Genomic DNA, 21,229 nt, shown 5'->3' with positions numbered 1-21,229 from the left:
ATGACTCCGAGGCTCGACAATTATCGTGGCCCGCTCAACCATCCGGCAGCCTCACCGTATACATCGCCTCCCCAGCCTGGGCCAAACGCGTCTTCGACATTCTTCCACCGCCATGGCCCCTACAACATGGCCTCTCTAGCCAACGCCATGCCCATGGACAGCTACCATCACGGTCAATACCAGAGAGGTGTCCATCAGCCAAGATACGCTGCTAGTCTGTCACCGCCTTTGGCTCCTCATATGCCGCCGATGCCTCAGTACGCCGGGCATTCGCCGATTCCCATGGTGCCTCAGGGCTACTATGTGCCACAAGCCCAGCATATCTCACCCTACTATGGCGGTGGCCACTTGGCTGTCAGTCAGGTCAACGCGGCCATGCTGCAGAGACAAAACGTGGCATATTACCCAAGTCCTGTGGCCATGGGCCACCCGCCCACGCCATATTACTATCCCCAGACGGCTTCGTATCCCGTCCAGATGCCCAGTGTGCCGCCGGTCGTCACTCCGGGCCAACAGCATCCTCGTGCAGAGATTGGCCAACGCGTGGTGACAGGGCCCCCAACCCCTAACCAATCGTCGGATGGTTTGCCACTATCCTATCCATCTGAGAAGAAGTCTGCTCATGGTAAAACTCTTCAAGCCCCTTTCCCTTATCTCTTTCTGGTCAATAGGCACTGAAGACTATGTGTCACAGTCAGCTTGGAGGAGCAGAAAAACTCTGCTCGACACTCGTCGCGTAAGCCTCGACAAACTGGTAGGCATCCTTCCCTCTCCTTGACCTCGCGCCTTGTTCTACGCTTTCCGTGGTCTACCCTTTTGTTCACGTCTCGTCAAATGGATCGGTGGCTAACTGTGTCGTGTTCACAGGAAATGCTGTCTGGATCGGAAATCTGCCACCTCAAACCGACTTGATGACCCTCGTACGCCACGTTTCGAAGGAGACAAATGGACTCGAATCCTTGTTCCTGATCGCCAAGAGCAACTGCGCGTTTGCCAATTTCAAAGACGAGGCGTCTTGCATTGCTGCGCAAGTCAAACTGCACGAATCCAGATTCCAGTCTGTCCGCCTTGTCAGTAGGCTCCGGAAGAATGACCTTGACGGCAGTGCTGGCCCATCTCCGCCAACCGGGCCGGCGTCGGGTCCAGGAAACTCTTCCAGGTCGACCAGTCAAGCCGCAAGCAACTCGGCAGTCAAAGTCGATGGTGTGAGCTCGACCGCTACTGTTGACGGCGCTGAGCACCCGGTAGCTACCGTGCCTGACGCGGCAGCAAAGCACCATGACAGATTCTTCATCCTGAAAAGTCTGACAGTGGACGACCTTGAGCTCAGTGTACGGACTGGAATTTGGGCAACGCAGCCTCACAATGAAGAAACGCTGACTGACGCGTTCAAGGTGAGAGGAGATCGGATCACATCACATTCCCGCTGCCATCTTCATCTGCTGACACGTGAGAATAGCAATGTAGCAATGTGTACTTGATTTTCTCAGCCAACAAATCTGGGGAATACTTTGGCTATGCTCGAATGGCTTCCGAGTTCAGCCCTTCTTTGGATTCGACAATCAAGTTTGCACCGGTGCAACGATCGACGAACGAATCGGATCTCACAAAGGAGATACTCACGGACGCGACTGAATATGTCCCCAAGGGTAGGATCCTTCATGATCCAACCAGGGGCACGATTTTTTGGGAAGTTTTCCAAGACGACTCTGAAAAAGCTGTCGATCACGATGCCAGCGTTGCCGACGGGCCAGACGGCGCCTTGAACGGAGACGAGGAGGAGGAAAGATCGTGGGGAAAGCCCTTTAGGGTTGAATGGCTGTCGACGTCTCGCCTTCCCTTTCATCGAATCCGCGGGTTACGAAACCCTTGGAACTCCAACCGAGAGGTCAAGATTGCGCGAGATGGCACCGAGATTGAACCTTCCGTCGGACAACGACTCATTGGCCTGTTCAACACTTCGCAAGGATCCGGGTCGACGGCGGGCGGGAGGCCGCCGGCCGGTGCGATGCCCAGATACCAACAGATGGGATCGTATGCACATGCACAATAAGCTTGGCTCGCCGGCTGCCTCTTGGTTCTCTACCGTCTCTGTGCTTGTCCTTGCTTGTCCTTCTTTGACACCCCTGGCTTTCTCCCAGGAAAAAGTTATGCCAAGTTTTTGCCCTGTACTTTATATCCACGGTTACTGGAACTATGATTGCACGATGATGGGAGACGAAAGCGATGAATATCAGGTCAACGATGGAGGATAGGCAGCTAGGAACATGATGTGTGGTTATTCGTTGTCTTGGGCATGCTACGATGCCGTCTAATATGCTATATGTGTGGTCAATTTCATATGTATTACTATCAAAGCGCGGCCCAGCGTTTGGGTCTGTCAGGTATCCAGTATTGTGATGTATATCTATGACAAAAAGAGCTGGTTCTCTACGGTAAGAACATGGACATTTGCTACAAAGGCCGCTGAATCAGCTCTCTGCCCTTGCTACTTCAGCAGCAGGAAGGCATACAGAGCCCTGTGAAGCCCAATCTTTGATTTACAAACTCGGACGTGCTGGACGGACGTTTGGTCCACGGCAGCCAACCGATAACTTTTTGCCACCAAACAAGCCAAAAACCCAACGTCCCTGAAGCCGCAAAAGCTTGATTCATCGTAGAGGACGTATTAGCCGTGGCCGGCAAGCCCGATGGCGTGACGGGAGTTACTAGACACACGCTGTGTCTCTCGTGAAATTCAAAGAAACATGTTTCGACAGCTTCATCGTCATATCCAAAAAAAGAAAAAAACACCCATTCTCGGAAAATGCCCATTCATTCGTTCCAATTCCTTGTTTGGTTATAAACTGGAGTTGGGCGCCCCCTTAACCTTACAGGTTAAAAGGGTCCCCCCCCCATTGCCGTGGCTTGTGTTGGGGGGGTGGGATGTGGCTTGGGTTCTGAATGATGGAGTGGCGTTTTGCGCCACATGTCAAGTTCTCGGATGAATGGGCGGGCTTGCCGTTTTTTTTTTTTTTCCTTTCTCTCCCTTCCTTTTTTTCTTTTGCGTTTCCCTGTTTGTTTGTTTCCAAGGAAAAAGACAAGGCAGGCAGCTGGAGGACCCTTGGGGGGGAGGAGGGGAGCCACAATGGGGCTTGACGGGGTGGGCTTCTTTTTTTTTTTGTTGTGTTGACGAGGTACATGTTGGAGGTACCGCCGCTTGATGTCATAGGTCGCGGGATGACGTCTGATGGTTTGTGCAGCTGAACACCCGCGACGGGTTGAACTTTGTGATTGTTGCTTTTTATATCACCTATAACATCATATCGCAAGTACATAGTATATCAGGAAAAATTATGAGTTATTACAGTGTTATTTTGAGTTTCTTTTCATGTTTTTTATTTTCCAGTAATTGATTGTGAGAAGCAGGTTGTTGCTGAATAAAAGTTCTCCCCTGCGTGAGGTACCTGACCTCTAGTACCTCTAGTAAGGTACTGAGAAAGCGATGCGGTGGAACCTTCTAGTGCCTGCCAGAACAACCGCGCAGACGCTGCAAATCCGCAACTGATTCAGCTTCACCACTTGTCAGCTGCATTATGGAATGTAGATTCAGTACCAGATAGCAACAGATGGTAGATGCTGGTAGATTCGTCTGTAATCTAGAATGTCGGTGTTCGTCAGCCTTCTCCTGCCTGGATGCTGGCCGATGAATCGCAGTGTTTGACAGCTATAAAGTGCGGTGGTCAGGACGAGGAGCAGTGAATTTGGCTTTCCTCATCAGAGCATCAACTCAGAGACAACAACAACAAGCAAACACTTTCAGCCGACAACACCACAACTCTTTCCACCAACGCACTCTCCACTACTCCTCTACCACTCTTCAACAACAACAAACACACACACACACAAATCCGCAACAATGGCATTCTTCCACCCTCACACCTTCTACCACCCCACCGAGTCCTCCTCCTCCTCCGCCTCCTTCACGCCTCTCTTCCGCCTCCTTGACGACTACGACAACTACAGCCGCCAGACTGGCAAGTCTTCATCATCGTCAACAACAGCCGCTGCGCCCCGCCGCCAGCAGCAGCAGCAGCAGCACCAGCAGCAGGTGCCCCAGTGGCAGCCCAAGTTCGACGTCCGCGAGGTCGACTCCGCCTACGAGCTGCACGGCGAGCTTCCCGGCGTCGCCAAGGAGGCCGTCGTCATTGAGTTCTCGGATCCCCAGACGCTGCTCATCCGCGGCCGGTCGGAGCGCACCTACACGGCCGGCACATCACCTACTGAGAGCAACAACAACAACAAGAAGAGCGTGACAGAGGAGGCTTCTTCGTCTTCCTCGCGGAGGAACTCGTACAAGGCTACCGTGGAGGACGAGGACGAGGCCAGCGAGCGCGAGTCGGGCTACGAAGTCGTCACCACCACGACGGAGAAGAACAACAAGAACAAGGAGGAGAACAAGAAGCCCGTCGACAAGGCCAAGTACTGGCTCACCGAGCGCAGCATCGGCGAGTTCTCGCGCAGCTTCCACTTCCCCACGCTGGTGGACCACGAGGCCGTCAGCGCGAGCTTCAACAACGGCATCCTGAGCATTGTTGTACCCAAGGCGAAGAAGCTTGAGGCTCGTCGCATTCAGATCAACTAAGAAAGGAAGCAAAGGATCGATGGATCTGCATTTTCATAAACGACCAATGGAAGGATATGCGCACTTCTTGATTTGGCAGGATGGAAATGGTACGGACATACTCGGGATTAGCATATGATACCATGCTTGTCTTTTTTCTTTGCTCTTCTGGGATTTGCAATAGGGAGTTGGAGGATATATATAGGACTTGGGATCAATAGAAGATCATTTAATTCAAACAAATGGATAATTATCTGACTGGATCTCTACTACTAGTGCTTCTTCGGATGCTTGAGCTCTTTACTGCGAGCCTAGGGGTATGTAGCTCTCCTCGTGAGCTTGGCAGTTCAAGCATCACACACACTGGTAGTAATCTGTGACGGCCGAGTCAGTCAAGGGGGATCTGCTGCTAATGGAGATGGTGGCAACTCACAATCATTCTGCTTCTGGCAGACATACGGCGCCACACACTGCGTCGGCCCCGTCCACCCAATCCCTCCGCACTGAGCATAATGACCGGCGACCCCTGACCCCGTGGGACCGGCGGCCGAGCTGGTCCTCGACGAAGTCACCGTCGAAGCCCGGGTCGTGGATACAACGCTCGACCTCAGCGTGGTGCTCGAGCTGGCGGAAGAGGTACTGCTGCTGCTCTGCTTGGTCGACGAGGAAGTCCCGCCCGTGCCGCCGCCGACGGTTCCCTGAGCGTAAAAGACGCCCCGGCCGTTGGTGCCCACGTAGACTTGCCCGGCGGTGCTGCCGCTGCCGGCGACCTTGGTGCTGTCGATGGAGCCGAAGCCCTGGGAGCCCTGGATGTCCGTCCAGGAGGCGCCGCTGTCTCCACTGGCGTAGAGGCGAGCCCCTGACGGGCCGGTGCCGAAGGCATACAGGTTCCAGTTCGAGCCTGAGCCCACACCCAGGGCGATCTGGTAGGTGTTGGTCAGGGCGGTGGAGACTTGGCCAAAGGTCGTGCCCGAGTCTGTGGAGCGGAATATGCCGACGTCGGTCGAGACATACAACGTGCCCGCGGTGGTCGGGTGAGCAGCGATATCCCGGATCGTCCCTGCGCTGCCCAGCTTGGGCCCGCGCGTGAAGCTGCTGCCGGTGTCCTTGCTGACGTAAAAGGTCGATCCGGAGCCGGCGTAGAAGACGCTGTTGGTCTTCTTGTCCGAGGCGATGACGGCGCCCGCGGGCAGGCTCGAGACGGAGGCAAAGCTGCCCTGGAACTGCGAGCGCTGCACGCCGGACGAGGCGGTCGACCAGAGGATCGTGTCGCCGTCGGCCGAATAGGCCACCGTGCCGCCGTTCATGGACGTGTCGGCCGCGTAGTCGATGCTCCACGTCGCGCCGCCGTCGGACGAGATGGCCACCTGTTGCGTGCCGGCGGTGTTGCCGACGCGGACGACGCTCTTGACCGAGTTCCCGGCGTAGTCGACGCTCGTCGAGGTGGCCCATGTGGGCGTTGCCCAGACCGTCTGCGGCGATGTCCCGAGGTCGTTTCTGCTGGCAAAGGTGAAGCCGTTGTCGTCTCCGACTGCGGCCAATAGCTCGCTTCCGCCGGGTGCAGAGGCCAGGTCCTGGACGGAGAATTCCTCGATGCCGTCTGCCAGTGATTGGATTGACACATTGTGGCGCGTGTCCCAGTTGGTGAGATCGTGGCCGCCAAAGATTGTCATTCCGGTGCCGTAGAGCCAGTGGTTGCTGTCGGTTGGGTCAATCTCGAGAGACTCAATCATCCAGCCGAGGCGCTTGATGAGACCATCGGACGGTGACTCGCTCGTCACATCGATAAAGTTGTTCTTGATCCACGGTGCTTTGGGAGTCTTGAAGCAGAGTCAGTGCCATTCGCATCGGATCGTTAAGAGTGACTCACTGAGATGCTGTAGTAATAGGTCTCAGTCGGATAGCTCGCCCACGCCCAGATCGGGCTCCATGTTGTCCCAGAGTCGGTCGACCGAAACAGCTGAGCATCTGGCCACCAAGAGTTCAAAGAAGCAACAACAAGGGTTCCTGGCTTTTGCAAATCGAGGCCAAGGCCGCCAAAGCCAAAGTATAGATCTGATCCAGAGACAGGGGTGATGTCTTTCCAAGTTCCCCCTGCAATGTCGTACCTCCACACTGAGCCAAGTGTGCCATCATACGGCCCTGTGCCATCGGAATAGGTCAGATACAAGGCCTTCTCTGCTGGCTGCAGTTTCGCCTTGTGAGGAAAGTATTTCCCTGGCTGCCCCGGTACAGCACTCCACGTGGAGCCGGCATTCGTGCTCACATAGACTGAAGCAGTGATGTTATCAGCCGTGCCAACAAAGATACGAGACGTGGCTCCCCCGGTCGTGCTGCTGGTTGAGTCGAACGTAACCCACATGAGTCCTTGCTTGTCGCTGTTGTAGCCGTTGGAATCACTCGGGTCTGGGATGTACGTCCCAGTTGCCGTGAACGACGAGACCTTGGAAAAGGTCACGCCGCCGTCCGTAGACTTCCAGAGGCCGTTTCCTGAGCGAGCACCAAAGTAGATGATGTTGGAGTTGGCCGGATCGACAGCCAGACGCTCTCCGGCTCCGCGTCCTGGCATGTTACCCCCGACTTTGAAGGGCAAGTTGGTGAAGGACCACGTTGCGCCGCGGTCTGACGAGCGAATGATGGCTCCATTACTCGGATCCCTATATATGGCCAATGTCAGCGTCCAATCATAGGTCTAGATCTGAGAGACATCACAGACCAGCTGTTCGTATACATGCCGACTGCGGCATACACCTTTTGATCGTCCTGCGGATCAAGCGCAACAGCGTCGATGCCCCAGTTGTGCCAGCCGGCATTATCAGCAATCCCATCCGTGACGGCGGTCCATGAGTCGTCGGCGTTGAGGCGGTACAGCCCGCCAATATCTGTTCGTGCATATGCTACGCCTTTTGTCTTGGGATGGAAGATGATGCCGGGGACGAAGCCGCCGCCGCCGCCGAGCTTGACGTTCTTCCATGAAAAGGCAGCATGGGCAGGGATGACGGCCCCCAGGACAAGGGCAAGGACTCGAGAGACCTTCATGACGAAGCAGTGAGGAGGAGGACACTGCTAGAGTCTGTCTCGGAGCCTACTCCTAATTTTCATGTTGGGGAAGCCTGTGCTTTATATGCTTTTTCATCAGTCCGTGAGTCCGTCAAGATCATGAGTACACCATATCGTTGCTGGGTTTCGCAACGAAGAGCGAGTATTGCCTAAATTACCACCTTGGAAATGCAGGGCCATCCATGTAGTTGTTCTGCATAACCTTATAGGCTGCTTCTCAGCATTTCGCTAAGTCAAACTAGATGTAACGGTAGACCCAAGATTCCAAGTGATTTTAATATCTGGATAAATGAAGGAAGTCCGGAATGTGGAACTTTGGTGTAGCTGTTCCATGCGCGCCACTCACATCAAGTAATGCAAGTGTTTTAGCCTGTTACTACAATGATTTCTATGAGATTCCTGAAACCACTTACAAAAGCACGCCAGAGCTCGGACTCAATTGAGTGTATCAAATAACCGACGGGAGCTTGGCGATTCTTGGTCAAAGCATCAACTCATTGGACTTGTTCTTTCATTGATACCCAGGTAGAGTCAGCTTCACATTGGCCAACTAAGGTAATCCGAGGTTCGTCTGGCCATGCTCGTTGAAAGACTCTCTCTTAAGATGATCTTGCTCTTATAGAACATAGCATACAGGAGATTCAACTGCAATTATTTCTTATTTTTAGGCGCAATTTCTTCTCAATGAGAGCAAAGTGAAGTCAAATGACTGTGCAATAGTCTGGTTGATGCCTGTTGAACTCTCCACAGCCTTCAATTAGCAAGCAGGACACATCACGTGATCTGGCGTCAGCATATTCCCCTGCTAAGCCCGACTCGACGCGTCGACCCGCGCCTTGATTGTCAACATCCTCGCCTCTTTCGCCTCATTTCTGCCTAACGGTGGCTGTCGAGTCCTTTAAAAACCCTGCAAAGCGTATCTCTGTGCTTCTTTCTCCCATTGTGTGACCAGTACGATTGTTTCAGGCGGTCAAAATGAGCGACGAGTATGACGAGGAGAACCAGGTGGCCGAGGAGGGCGGCATGACTGGCCCTGGAGCGCCGACGCCGCTCTCTGCTCTGGAGGTATGATTGATGCTGCCGATTGAGTCATTGGAGAGGTTGCGCTGATGATGTTTGATGCGCCGCTCAGGGAGTTGCTGGATTGACAAAGCGCGACATCCAACTCGTCGTTGATGGCGGATTCAACACGGTCGAGTCGGTGGCTTACACCCCGCGCAGGGTGCTGGAGCAGATCAAGGGCATCTCAGAGCAGAAGGCGACCAAGATCTTGGCCGAGGGTATGTTGGCTGCGCTCACTACTTTGCAATCGAATGTCTAACGTAGCCAAGCGTCAAAACTTGTGCCCATGGGGTTCACGACAGCCACTGAAATGCACCAGCGGCGAAGTGAGCTCATCTCCATTACCACTGGATCCAAGAACCTAGACACACTCCTGGCTGGAGGCATTGAAACGGGCTCCGTTACGGAGCTGTTTGGAGAGTTCAGGACAGGAAAGAGTCAGATCTGCCACACGCTGGCTGTGACGTGCCAGCTGCCTTTCGACATGGGCGGTGGTGAAGGCAAATGCCTGTACATTGACACCGAGGGTACCTTTCGACCCGTCCGACTGCTGGCCGTTGCCAATCGATTTGGGCTGTCTGGTGAAGAAGTCCTCGACAATGTCGCGTATGCGAGAGCGTACAACTCAGACCACCAGCTTCAGCTGCTGAACCAGGCAGCGGCCATGATGTGCGAGACAAGGTTTTCCCTGCTCATCGTCGACAGCGCTACTTCACTCTACCGAACGGACTTTACCGGCCGAGGTGAACTCTCGAATCGTCAGACACATTTGGCCAAGTTTATGAGGACACTGCAGCGGCTCGCAGACGAGTTCGGCATTGCCGTCGTCATCACCAACCAGGTTGTCGCGCAGGTCGATGGCGGACCGAGTGCCATGTTCAACCCTGATCCGAAGAAGCCCATTGGCGGCAATATTATTGCGCATGCCAGCACAACTCGAATCAGTTTGAAGAAGGGACGTGGAGAGACTCGAATCGCCAAGATTTACGATAGCCCTTGTCTGCCGGAGAGCGACACGCTGTTTGCCATTGGCGAGGACGGTATTGGTGACCCGGCGCCAAAGGACTTGGAGAAGGAGAAGGACTGAACGAATACTGGGATCTTTCTGATGAATGAGAAATGAGGAACAAGAAAATTGGAGTCATATGGAGGAGCTACATACAGGGTCTTTTCGGCGTTTTCTCTTTACGGTTGGGAGCTTTGTTTGTTGTTGCTCACATGTTTGCTATTGGGAGACATAAAGTGGTTGGGGGGGGGGAGATGATGGATGGATGTATAGATGCATGAATGCACGGAGTCTCGCGTACGCATTAGATGAGCGTTTGAAGTCTTATGACATCCAAAATCACTTTCAGATTTGCTTATTCTGGTGACAATTCTCCCAGCATCTTTTCTCTCATCTTTATTCCTCAAATATAGAGCAATGCATCAAGTGGCTGCAAGTTCAACAGTGAATCCGAGCTGATTTCCCAATCGGGCTAGCGCAGCGCGACGTCGAAATCGAAACAGAAATTCTGCCCTTTGAACGCGACCAAAACCCGACCATCACCAAACACCGAACGCAAACGACTTGGAAAAACGAAGCGCCTTTCCCTCGCCCGCCACTCCTTTCAACTCCGCACAAGCTGCATCGGCTCATGCGCTTCAGGGAGGCGCGATGGATTCAAGTGATCTTCAGTATCTCTTCAAGGAGACCCGCTTGAACCTCGAACCTCCCTCCCCGTCCTCCGTCGTCACCATCCGAGTGCCTGCGGGCTCAGGCAGCAGAGGCAGGCCCAAGCCGTCGCACGATGCCGAGGACGAGACGACGTTTCGACTGAAGAATCTGGCCACCGCGGCGTCGATTTACAGGCGGAAGTGGCACGACTCGCCGCGCAACTTCCTGTGGAGGGTGCTGGAGGATGGCACGCTGCTGAGCATCCGCGCGGTGGACGTCAGTAAGAAGGACAAGGCGGCCGATGCGTCCCTCATCATCAACTTCCACTTCACGGCGCCCATCCAGCCGGGATGCGTGGTGTTTTCAGACCCGGAGGAACACGATGCGTTGTGCGTTCATGTCCTGGACCAGGCATGCTATCTGTACACCTTCACCCTGCGGCCGGATCTCTTCAAGAGGCGAGGCGCTGTGGATGCTGGGCTGCCCGACATCTGCAAGGTCCAGTCTCCGTCTGGCCTCAGCTTCAAGTATCCCCACCGCATGGTGGCTGTGTCGGCCAATACGCTTCTTGTTACGGTCAATGATGGCGGCATGATTCGGTTCGACAGGCAAAAGGGAGACGATGGTGAGTCGGAAGAGAAACCGCTCGTGTTGAATATGCATGTCTAATCTGTTGCACAGCATCGACTGCGCTGTGGAGAGAGTCCTTCTTCAACGTCCAAGGATGGGCGCAGAATCTTCGGAGTCTTCTGCCCTTCCACGGCAAACACACCATCAAGTACGGAAAGGCCAACATGGAATACAGCACTGCGACGTCCATCGACATCTCCGACTTTGGGCTCGACAACTGCCTCTTCGCAGTCACCGTTTGTCTCGACCACCGAATCCGCATCTGGAACGCCAACGACGGCCAGATCCTGCAGACCTTGGATATGTTGAATGTTGAGAGGCCGCCTCAGGAGCTGGGCAAATGGTCGATTGATCCGGCGCAGTCGAACCTTCTTAGGGTCGTGGGCCGGACTCGCGGTCAGAGAATCTGTGCGACCTACTCGCCCATTGGCCCTGGAGAGTTCAAGTTTTGGAAGATCACCGCCAAGGATGCTCATAACGTCGTTATCGAGGACCTCTTCTCCAAGTGCTCGTTGATCCCGGTCACCCCATCATCCTCAGATATCTGGACGCTGGCCGACTTCGTGCTGGCCTCGTCAGAGGAAGGTCAAATCAGCCTGTGGACCCTCTGGAAGAACAACATGACATACCGAGTGCAGCGGCTGGAGCTTGATCGGAAGAACATGGCGCAGTCGTGGGAGGATAGCTGGGACGGCGTGTATTCTGAGCCACGGAGTCTCTCTGTACAAACGTCTGGTCCCTGCGACCCCACCGATGTCACGGAGAAGTGGCTGCAAATGATTCTACAGCCAGGGAGGTTCACCCAAGCGACGCTGGAAACTGCGCTTGCCATATATGAGCGTGGTTTAGGCGCTACAAAGGAGAACAACAAGGGGCGCGGCCTGGCTGAGTCAATCTGCTCGGTCCTGGGTTCCACTGCGACGCTAGATCGCGGAGCAATGGGCGAGATGGATTACGAGCAGTTTCGATCGTCGAGCGAGATCCAGTGGAGGCGGTTCTATCGGTTGCTGAATGAGCTCGACAAGCAGCGAGGGGAGGCCATCGGCATGGCCTTTGATTCTAATGCAGACATGGTCTGGGTGGTGTGTGCGGATCTCATATCTTCCGTCCGGGAATGCAGCCACCTGGAGCGCCTCTATCACAACATAGCCACACCGGATCAAGGGTCCGTGAGGCAAGCTGATCTGATCGGTGCCGGACTGACGCTGGTGGAAGGGTTCCCGGACAATGTAGTGCAGACGTGCACTGCTGCGCTGAGGCATGAGCTGTTTGGAGAGTCCACTAAGACGGATCTCCAGCGGATACAGTACTTTTCAGACAAGGCCGGGTTCTGGCGAGGCATCACAGAGGAGGACGCCCAGCAGGTGGTGGAGACGCTGGACACCAACTTTGCAGCCGTGACCAACGAGCTCTATCGAAAGGTGCTCGGCCTCATAGTCACGCCGTTGGATGACAGGACTCGAAGCCCAAACCATCCCCTGACGGAGTTTGGCAGAAAGCTCGTCATGACGGCGGCGCAAGACACCATTGCCCTGCAATGGAAAGTGTGTTTCAGTCAGCTCATTCTCCTCGTCCATATGGAGTATGAGTTTGACTCGGAAGAAGAAATCCTTCACAATAGGATAGATGTCGGAACCGTCTTCCGGCAGCTCCTCGCGATACTGAAGAGGCTAGAGCTCCTCAAGTGGCTTTCACAGACCGAACTGGCCATTCCGCTACCCGAACACAGCTTGTCCTCACTAACAAAAAGGGGAGAGGATGTTCAGGTGGTGACCGCCCTGGAAGCCAACGTCGGCCACTTGCTGGGCTTGCAGGGGCTGCCCGGCGAGCCGCTTGCAATCTGCATTACTGATCTCGTCACCAACCTCTGCTCCCCCAATGGAGATATCGAGGTGTCCCCGTCACTCATTCAGTGCTCCCTCATCAAGCGCGACAGAGCCGATCTGGCACTGGAACTTGAGCCGTTTTGCGATCAAAACCCCTTTTCCATCTACATCCACGGCAGGGTCCTGCTGGCGCTCAAGGACTTTGAGTCTGCGTCCCTCAAATTCAGAAAGGCAGCTGTGGGAATGGGTAAGTCTAGGATGATGTTTTCAATCAAGGAGTCGAAGCTAAATACCCGCCATAGGTAGCACAACGGTTGAGCTTGAGCGCCATAGCAGCGGCCTGCTCGACGACACGGAGTGGAATCTCTTGAACAGCGGAATGGCTCAGTACTACTCACACATTGTCGCCCTGTTCGAGAAGCAGAAAGCATATTCCTACGTGGTCGATTTTGCCCGGTTATCCATGCAGTTCATCAGGAACAAGCCAGAGAATGCCAGCATCAAGACCGACATGCTGAGCCGTCTCTTCAACGCGGCGCTGGCCACATCCCAGTTCGAGCTGGCTCACACGACGCTGCTGTCGATGAAGGATGAAGCTCTACGACACTACAACCTGCGGAAACTCGTGGATAAGATGTGCGAGACGTATCACAACTCGGAGCTAGTGACGCTGCCGTTCCCCGGGATGCAGCAGGAGGTCGACGACATCCTGTCGCTGCGCTGCAAGACCATCATGGACGTCATGCACGCCTTCCCCTACCACCAGGTTCTCTACTCGTGGAGGATCAAGCACAACAACTACCGGGGCGCCGCATCCGTCATCCTCGACAAGATCCAGAAGCTGAGGCTGGCCGGCGAGGGCGACCAGATCACGGGAGAAGACGTGCTCGACACGCCCGTGACGAAGCAGTACCTGCTGCTCATCAACGCGCTGAGCTGCGTGGACGCCAAGCAGGCGTGGATCTTTGACGAGGGCGTGCCCGACGGGGAGAAGACGGCGGCGGCGGTCAAGCGCAAGGTCGTTTCGCTGGCGGACATTCGGAAGCAGTACCAGGATGAGCTGGATCGGATCGCGGCGATTCAAAATAATCAGTTTGGGTTCGAGGCTGGGGATGTAATGGATATCTCATGAGCTGTGTATGTCTTTTTTAAAAGGAATGCATTTCTTTCTGTTCAGGAGGGGCTTGGTGGAAAGAGGGAGGGATGGGTATGGTTTGTGAGCATAATCTAGATGATATTGCCAGTCTATTAGGAAAACTGTTTGACATGTAGATTGAACAGGGGCCTTCTTACTCTGACTGCTGTTTTCGAGTGTATAGGGTATGGGAGTGGGCGAGATGCAAAGTAAAGATGATAGGGTCCCAATACCTTGGGTGAAACTGCGCATGACATCTGCTTCAAAGCCTGGTTATACGGGCAAAGACTCCATGAAAATTTCACATCACCCCTGCTCATGCGAATAAACCCAGCTCGAATGCCTTTCGCAAAAGGGCAAGACGCTATACTTGATGCACCTATATATCATCTACGGCAACATGTGTTCGTACAAATATCGAGAAAACAAGACACACACACACACACACAGACGGCTCATCTTCCGGAAACGCCAGTAGTTTCGAAGTAAGAAGAGTGAAGGGAAAATAGAACATGCCCCCTTTTTCTCCCTTTTTGTGAAGAATGAAAATGACCAGATTAGTAGTGGGGGTGGGGATATGGCTGAGGAGAATGCAGAGGAAGGCTGATTTTGATCATGTCGTCGGTGCAGGCGGAGGATTGGTAGGTTCAGCTCCTTTGGACTTCTCATGCCTGGACGGCGGCGACTTTGTTCTCGGTGGGAGGGGGCACGCTTTGGATGCCTTGGATGGCGGGTACGTCGGGGGCTTGGCGGTAGAGGATGATTTCCGACTGCTTGAAATATCGTCGAGCGTCTGGATACAGAGATGAGATCAGTAAAAAGATGCATATACAAAGGTGCTATGGGGGGATGGCTTGCCTTCGTCAATGAGGACGAGACTGAGATAATACCGCGTGGAAAACTTCTTGTTCACGTCTCGGAAGGTGGGCGTCAGATCAAAGCCGCCAAGGAAGAGCCGAATGGGTATCGTCTCGCCTCGGGAAGGCGACCCGTCCATGATCTCAAAGCGCACCAGGGTCTCGCTCTCGTTGTACTGGTTGGGCGCGGCGCCCGTCGTCTCCCTCCTGATGATGGACAGCTCCATGTGCTTGATCTTGAGGCGGACGAGCAGAAAGTAGATGCGGCCGACGATGACGTCCTTGAGGTGGTACTTGCTCTTGCTGTACTCAAACTCAATGTGCAGGCAGTCCTCGATGCCGACGTCCATCTTGATGCTGCTGTTCATCTCCGGGGGGATGCGGTAGCTGTAGACCCAAATGTCCTTTTCGCGGATCACGTCGGCCATGCGGCGCGAGACGGTGACGCGGACAAAGTAGCGCAGCTTGACGTTGATGCCGTTGTACGACTCGTACTGCTTCTCGACGTTTTTGAAGTTGAAGTCGAACGTCTGCGGGTGCTGCAGCTCCCCCGGCGCGGCGAGCTCCTGGTTGAGCGAGAGGAACTCGTAGTGGTTGCCGCGGTCAAAGAACATTTCTACCAGCCCGTCAGTAAGGTGCCGACGTCGCTGCTGCTGCAGGCCCAGGCGGATGGCGGGCAAGCTCCACGAGGGGGTCAGGAGGCCGGCGAGGGAAGAGGAGGAGGAGGAGGAGTGGCGGCTGTGCGCGGGGCCGGGGCTCTGGTCATAGTGGTTGAGGTGCGTACCTATCGTGCCGATGAACTGGACCTTGATGCCCGTGTGCTCGAGGCGTTTGCCGTCCTTGGGCCGGACCGTCACGGCGCCCTTGACGGACTCGCCGTCCATGTACAGGGGCGCCTTTTCGCGGCGGTTCTTGTCGAGCTTGACGTCGACCATGGTGCGGTTGTCGGGGTCGTCGAGGACGATGTCGATGTCGACGGGGGTTGAGAAGAAGATGGACATGGCGGCGGTTGGCGGAGGTTGAAACAGCCTCTCCCTGTGTGATGGTGTTGTTCCCTTTGTCCCTTTACTTTCTGGTGTCTATCGACAGGCTTCTTCTTCTTGTTCTTCTTCTTCTTCCTCTACTTTCAGCCGTCTTCTCCTTCTTCGTTGTCGTTATCGTCGTCGTCTTGCACTTGATATCTCTCGCCGTTCGTATTCGAGTTTCGGCTCGAGGGGGAATATCGCAGTTGCGCAGCCAATCAACTCGAGTCCTTGTCGCGCAATTGAGGTTCAGATCCGGGCGATCTAGTTGTACTGTCACAGGAACAAGATGCGCCGCGGAGTTTCGGGGTTGTCGCGTACCTGAACAGTTGCGAGGTTGGCGGTTGCGCTGACGTACGTTTAGGTAGTGGGGGGGATGTTGGCTTCGACGTTGGAGAGAGGACAGAGCTTTGGTGGAGAGCTGGGGGGGAGAGTCATGCAGGCGGCCGAGGTAAAGAGTACGGGTGGTCGTATGTGGCAGCGGCTGGGACCAGAGGTAGAGAGTACATGATATGTTGCAGATGGTGGCTGCGCATCGGGTGATAGATGGGTTGATGCACATTCATATATGTGAGATGATGGATAGTCTTGATTTATATATGTCCTGATTCAGTCTTCAACAAGAAAGATGTTGCTGCGATGTGATCAGGCAAAGGAGAGCAAGTTGAACTGTTGTCAGGCATGCTGCCTTACACCAGTCACCCTCTGCAGGCCTTGAGAGCCATTGGCTGAATGTCATCAGGTCGCGGTTTGCTTAGGTAATGAGTAACTCGGCAGCTCTGTCTGCCAGACAACTCAACGCTAGCCATATCACGTGCCAGGTCACAACCTGTCGTCTCGAGCCTTTGCCGCCCCACCCCGCGCACCCACAACGGCTCAATTTCGGCTGCACAACTCTTTGCGACTCACGTGGAGCGAGCCCTAGAACTTTTCCTGCCCACACGATTTCGCCCAAACAATTCGTGACCGCCGACGGACGACTCCAGATACCCTCAACGCCCCGACAAACCCCAAGTCACAGCCACCATGAGGTACATTCACTCTCAGGAGACTCTGGAGATCCCAGAGGGCGGTACGTTTTCACCAGATTTCTTTTTCACGGTATCCTTGAGCTTGCAGAATTCGACCGATTGCGCTGGAGGAAGTGTGTCGCTTTGGGGATAGTGATGGGAAGGAAAAAGGAAGAGGAGGAATCTTACGTCTGCTACTGGAGACGAGGGCATTGGATTGGAAAACCAGAGAAGGACACGACGGAATTTCTGCTCGCTGGATTGGATCATGCGCATTTTTCTTCAACAACGAACTGGAAGCTGACTTTTTTTTCTTTGCCTGCGAATAGTCAAGGTCAACATCAAGACCCGAATCGTCACCGTTGAGGGTCCCCGAGGTACGAAACCACCACCACCACCACCCACTGCCCGCCGATTGCTCGCCTAAAGACGAGAATCCCTGTGGCCAGCAGATTCGAGCAAGACTTGTTGTTAAAAGAAAAAAAAAACCGGGCATTCTGACATGGGAGGACTACAGGCAAGCTCTCCAAGAACCTCGGCCACCTGGCTGTCAACTTCGGCCACCCCAAGAAGAACACCATCTCGATCGAGATCCACCACGGCAACCGCAAGAATGTCGCCACCCTGCGTACCGTCCGATCCATCATCGAGAACCTGATCATTGGTGTCACCAAGGGCTTCAAGTACAAGATGCGATACGTCTACGCCCATTTCCCCATCAACGTCAACCTGGACAAGAACAAGGAGACTGGTCTGTACGAGGTCGAGATCCGAAACTTCATCGGCGAGAAGATTGTCCGACGGGTAACCATGCACGAGGGTGTCGACGTCGAGATCTCCAAGTCCCAGAAGGATGAGCTCATCCTCACTGGCAACTCACTCGAGAACGTCTCCCAGAGCGCCGCAGATATCCAGCAGATCTGCCGGGTGCGCAACAAGGATATTCGAAAGGTGCGTTTTTTTTCTTCTTTTGGAACTCTACGGGCAAACGAGTTTGTGCATGTGGGAGATGGCAATGGGGGCGGACGGCTTCCATCGCTCAACCACTTGGTTCAACAAGCCAATTCACCCATGCCCAATCACAGCAACGCGTGGACTTGTTATGCTGACTTCTTTTTCTCTCCCCCAGTTCTTGGACGGTCTGTACGTCTCCGAGAAGGGCAACGTTGTGGAGGACGCTTAAATGTACCGGACAAGGATCTCTGTTTCTTTTGCGTTTCTGGGACTCCGGAGTGGCGAAGGTTCATCATTGCATGTCACGTAGCAACGGGGCTACTCTTTTAAAACAAAAATATATTAAAAGTAAAGTGAAAAAAGCGATGGCCACTTGTCACATTTTTCTACCTGTCCTCTTTGCTGTAGCATATTTTTGTGATTGACCACAACTTCTGAGCTTGGAAATGGGGGACTGTACTTGGCTACTCACTCATAATGGGAGACTCACGATGTTCATGTCTTATTTGGTTACGGGCAAGGTGAAAAGCCTTGCTGATGGAGCAGACCATCTTGGCCGTATTGTAGGTATCTAGGGTATCAGTCAAAGCAGCACAAATCCTGCTGTGTCAAACAAGTACAGCTCATGTTTCGACCCAACAGACTCGATACCTATGTTTCATCATGTCTTAAGAGGTAATTATTTCTCTATATTCAAGTCAATCTCGACTGAGATTTCTTTCGTGACTTTTTCATCAATTGAGTATCTCAATCTAACGGCCACCACCTTTTGTCAGCAAATTCCCGCCCAGTTCGCAGAAAGCAGCAAGGTCAGCGTACAAACAGTGGTGCTGAATATAAAGTAACCAGCTCTCACAGCTTCCTTTTCATCTCAATTTACCATGTTCTATCATAATTCAAAAAATATAACCCTCCATACAGATCATTCTTAGCCTCAGTGTCTGTCGCATTGATTATTATTCCCTGAGTCACTCAATGATAAGCTCATTCTTCATCACAGTCGCCATCACACAGCTAATCAGTTATGTAGAATAAATGTCATTTTTCATTTCGTCTTGGTCTTTCGTAGTATGTACTTTTTCATGCCTCGTCATCGTCGCTCTTTGTGCATTTGGTCTCCTTGCCTTTGTCTTTGTCTTTGGCCTCCGCAGTTCCTTCATCCCTTCATTTCAAAACATATGGCACGTAATAAACATGAAAACAACCAGACTCGTAAGATAGCAAAGGAGGGAAAATGAAGAGAGAAAAAAAAAATTGGAAAGGAAAACGGGGAATTGATAAAGAACCCCCCCCTTCCGCAACCGCCGACGCCATATGTAACCGTTGTAGTAGTGTAAAAGGAAAGTTTAAACAAAGTCGGGAACAAGAATTAATGGCGTAAAATGGGGAGAGAGAGGTCGTCAGTCCCACGCAATTGGTATGGGTGCCCCTATGGAAATATGTTGACAATGGAAGAATATCGTCTGATGCCGCCCGAGAGGAATCGTCGCCATGAAGTGTGATTTGACACGTCTACGGCCTCTTGGGAGCCCGGCCGTAGTGCGGTGATCGGCCACCACGGCTGGATCTGCTGCGACGGTCGCTGCGGCGCTCGCTGCGGGATCTCTGTCCAGAGCTAGAGCTGGCGGCTGGAAAAGAAATGTTAGTCAGACTGACAAGACAAGCTCAGACGAGGGAAAAGGGGGGGAATAGAAGCCCGGGAAAAAAACATACTGTTGCTGGTGTAGTCAGAGTAGCTGTAGTAAGACTCGCTGTACCGCGAGGGCGTCTTGCGGGAGTTGGGCCGCTTGTCCTTCTTGAGGTTAAGCAGGGTGAAGAGGGTGGCGGCGACGGCTCCGATGCCGAGCCACGTGCAGAAGCCGCCGCTGCTCTTGCGCTTCTCCCTCTGGCGGCGACGCTCGCGATCGGCCACGACCGTCGACGCTCCGGCCCTGGTGCTGCCGCCGCCGAACCAGCCGCCGTGGCGATCGCGACGAGAGTGCGCCGAGGCCGAGGCGCCGCGGCTGCCGCTCTTGGAGTAGCGCTCCTCGATGATCTCCTCCTCGCGCACGCTGCTCTCGCTGCCGCGCCGGCGGCCGCCGCAGATGGCGGCCCAGAGCCCGCGGGCGATGCAGCAGAAGCACAGCAGCAGCAGCAGGGCCACGCCGGCGAGGGTGCCGATGACGATGCCGGCAATGGCGCCGCCGCTCAGGCCGCCGCTGTCGCTGTCGCTCTCGCTGCCGCCGGCCCCGATGGCGTCGGAGTCGCTGGTGGACGAGGAGCGGGCGCCCGTCTCGGTGACGGTGTAGGTGCCCGTCCAGATGCCCTCGGTGCCGGTGCCCGTCTGGACGATGTGGGTGGTGATGGTCGTGGTGCCCGTGACGCGGTACGGGGCCGAGTACTGCGTCTCGACCTCGCCGGCGCTGGTGATGACGACGGGCGTGGGCTCTGCGTAGCCCGGCTTGACGGAGCACTGGCCCTTGAAGGCGCACGTCTGCCACCCGGCGCAGCAGATGGAGCCGCAGGCCTCCTGGGCGTCGTCCTGCGGCACGCAGTCGACGCCGGGGCTGGGCGACGGCACGGGCGCCCAGTTGGTGAAGAAGGTGGTGGTGAAGGTGCGCGTCTCGGTCCAGGTGCTCGTGTAGGCCGCGCCGCCGAAGCCGCCCACGCACGTCGCCACGTCGCCGCTCAGCGTCGTGCACAGCTCCGAGCTGCCGCAGCAGTACTGGCCCTCGGCGCCGCAGGGCGTGCCATCGCACGTGTCGCGAGGCAGCAGAAAGCCAGTTGCGTAGGCGGTGCTGTCGCCGGTGGCCGTGGGCAGTGGGCTGGCGGCGACGAGGCCCGCGGCGGCCAGCAGCAGCGCTGAGGCTGGTCGGATGAGGGAGCGCATGGCCGTGGCGCGGGAGTGTCTATGTCGCTCTCTGGTGGCTTGGTCGAGGCTGGCGAGGATTGGGGGATTGAGGTGGAATTGAGCCCCGAAGGAGAGAGGGGAGAGAGAGAGGAGAGAGAGAAAAGCCAAGTCTCTCAACGAGCAGCTGCTGCAATCTGGCGAGGGACAAAGAAAAACGGCTGAGATTGGGCCGTTGCAGTGGTTGCTGAGGCAGTGGTTCGAGTCCACCCACCGACTGCGTTCCTCTCACGATGTCAAGCCCACGGAAGCGACGCGGAAGGGAAAAGAAAGAATGGCGTTTGACTGACGACGCCTACCTAGGTACTTTTTCACACCTGCATAAGTCCAGTGCCAAAGTCGAAAAAAAAAAGGGAGGCTTGGGAGGAGGGAGGGAGTGGGAGCGTGCAGCTGCACGATGACTTTTATCGGCCGGCAGCCTCGAACAATCCCCAACCTCCTCCCACTTACACCACACCCAAAAAAACCGAGCCCGAACCACCCCCCCAGCCCCTCCATTTTGTCCGACTCAAGGCACAGCACAGAA

General features: G+C 54.7%; 7 protein-coding genes across 7 annotated transcripts; 4 read left to right on the top strand and 3 right to left on the bottom strand.

Annotated features, from left to right (window-relative positions):
• Positions 1-2,053, top strand: TRIREDRAFT_63837 (uncharacterized protein; the record flags this gene model as incomplete). The annotated part of the gene is made up of 4 exons (XM_006966301.1): positions 1-625; positions 695-754; positions 868-1,394; positions 1,460-2,053. The coding sequence occupies 4 exons, from the start codon at positions 1-3 to the stop codon at positions 2,051-2,053; spliced, it is 1,806 nt and encodes a 601-aa protein (XP_006966363.1).
• Positions 2,054-3,796: 1,743 nt separating this feature from the next.
• Positions 3,797-4,624, top strand: TRIREDRAFT_122363 (uncharacterized protein; the record flags this gene model as incomplete). The annotated part of the gene is made up of 1 exon (XM_006966300.1): positions 3,797-4,624. The coding sequence occupies exon 1, from the start codon at positions 3,899-3,901 to the stop codon at positions 4,622-4,624; it is 726 nt and encodes a 241-aa protein (XP_006966362.1). The 5' UTR covers positions 3,797-3,898.
• Positions 4,625-4,818: 194 nt separating this feature from the next.
• Positions 4,819-7,663, bottom strand: TRIREDRAFT_49081 (glycoside hydrolase family 74). The gene is made up of 4 exons (XM_006966178.1): positions 7,320-7,663; positions 6,474-7,260; positions 5,037-6,423; positions 4,819-4,977 (listed from the first exon to the last, which is right to left on the bottom strand). The coding sequence occupies exons 1-4, from the start codon at positions 7,640-7,642 to the stop codon at positions 4,958-4,960; spliced, it is 2,517 nt and encodes an 838-aa protein (XP_006966240.1). The 5' UTR covers positions 7,643-7,663; the 3' UTR covers positions 4,819-4,957.
• A 2,719-nt stretch (positions 7,664-10,382) lies between these two features.
• TRIREDRAFT_78873 (uncharacterized protein) lies at positions 10,383-14,114 on the top strand (the record flags this gene model as incomplete). The annotated part of the gene is made up of 3 exons (XM_006966299.1): positions 10,383-11,007; positions 11,064-13,085; positions 13,141-14,114. The coding sequence occupies 3 exons, from the start codon at positions 10,383-10,385 to the stop codon at positions 13,968-13,970; spliced, it is 3,477 nt and encodes a 1,158-aa protein (XP_006966361.1). The 3' UTR covers positions 13,971-14,114.
• Positions 14,115-14,638: 524 nt separating this feature from the next.
• On the bottom strand, positions 14,639-15,831 carry TRIREDRAFT_63815 (vacuolar sorting protein; the record flags this gene model as incomplete). Its single annotated transcript, XM_006966177.1, has 3 exons — positions 14,639-14,812; positions 14,848-15,446; positions 15,615-15,831. The coding sequence occupies 3 exons, from the start codon at positions 15,829-15,831 to the stop codon at positions 14,639-14,641; spliced, it is 990 nt and encodes a 329-aa protein (XP_006966239.1).
• A 1,047-nt stretch (positions 15,832-16,878) lies between these two features.
• TRIREDRAFT_78870 (uncharacterized protein) lies at positions 16,879-18,045 on the top strand (the record flags this gene model as incomplete). Its single annotated transcript, XM_006966298.1, has 4 exons — positions 16,879-16,924; positions 17,192-17,239; positions 17,380-17,813; positions 17,992-18,045. The coding sequence occupies 4 exons, from the start codon at positions 16,879-16,881 to the stop codon at positions 18,043-18,045; spliced, it is 582 nt and encodes a 193-aa protein (XP_006966360.1).
• A 1,283-nt stretch (positions 18,046-19,328) lies between these two features.
• On the bottom strand, positions 19,329-20,685 carry TRIREDRAFT_108387 (uncharacterized protein; the record flags this gene model as incomplete). The annotated part of the gene is made up of 2 exons (XM_006966176.1): positions 19,329-19,444; positions 19,530-20,685. The coding sequence occupies 2 exons, from the start codon at positions 20,683-20,685 to the stop codon at positions 19,329-19,331; spliced, it is 1,272 nt and encodes a 423-aa protein (XP_006966238.1).
• Between the last annotated feature and the right edge of the window lie 544 nt (positions 20,686-21,229).

Source organism: Trichoderma reesei (genome assembly GCF_000167675.1).
Source record: "Trichoderma reesei QM6a unplaced genomic scaffold TRIREscaffold_12, whole genome shotgun sequence".
Lineage (NCBI taxonomy): Eukaryota > Fungi > Ascomycota > Sordariomycetes > Hypocreales > Hypocreaceae > Trichoderma > Trichoderma reesei.
Note: the sequence above shows the minus strand (reverse complement) of the source record. Positions and strands in the feature narration are given on the sequence as shown.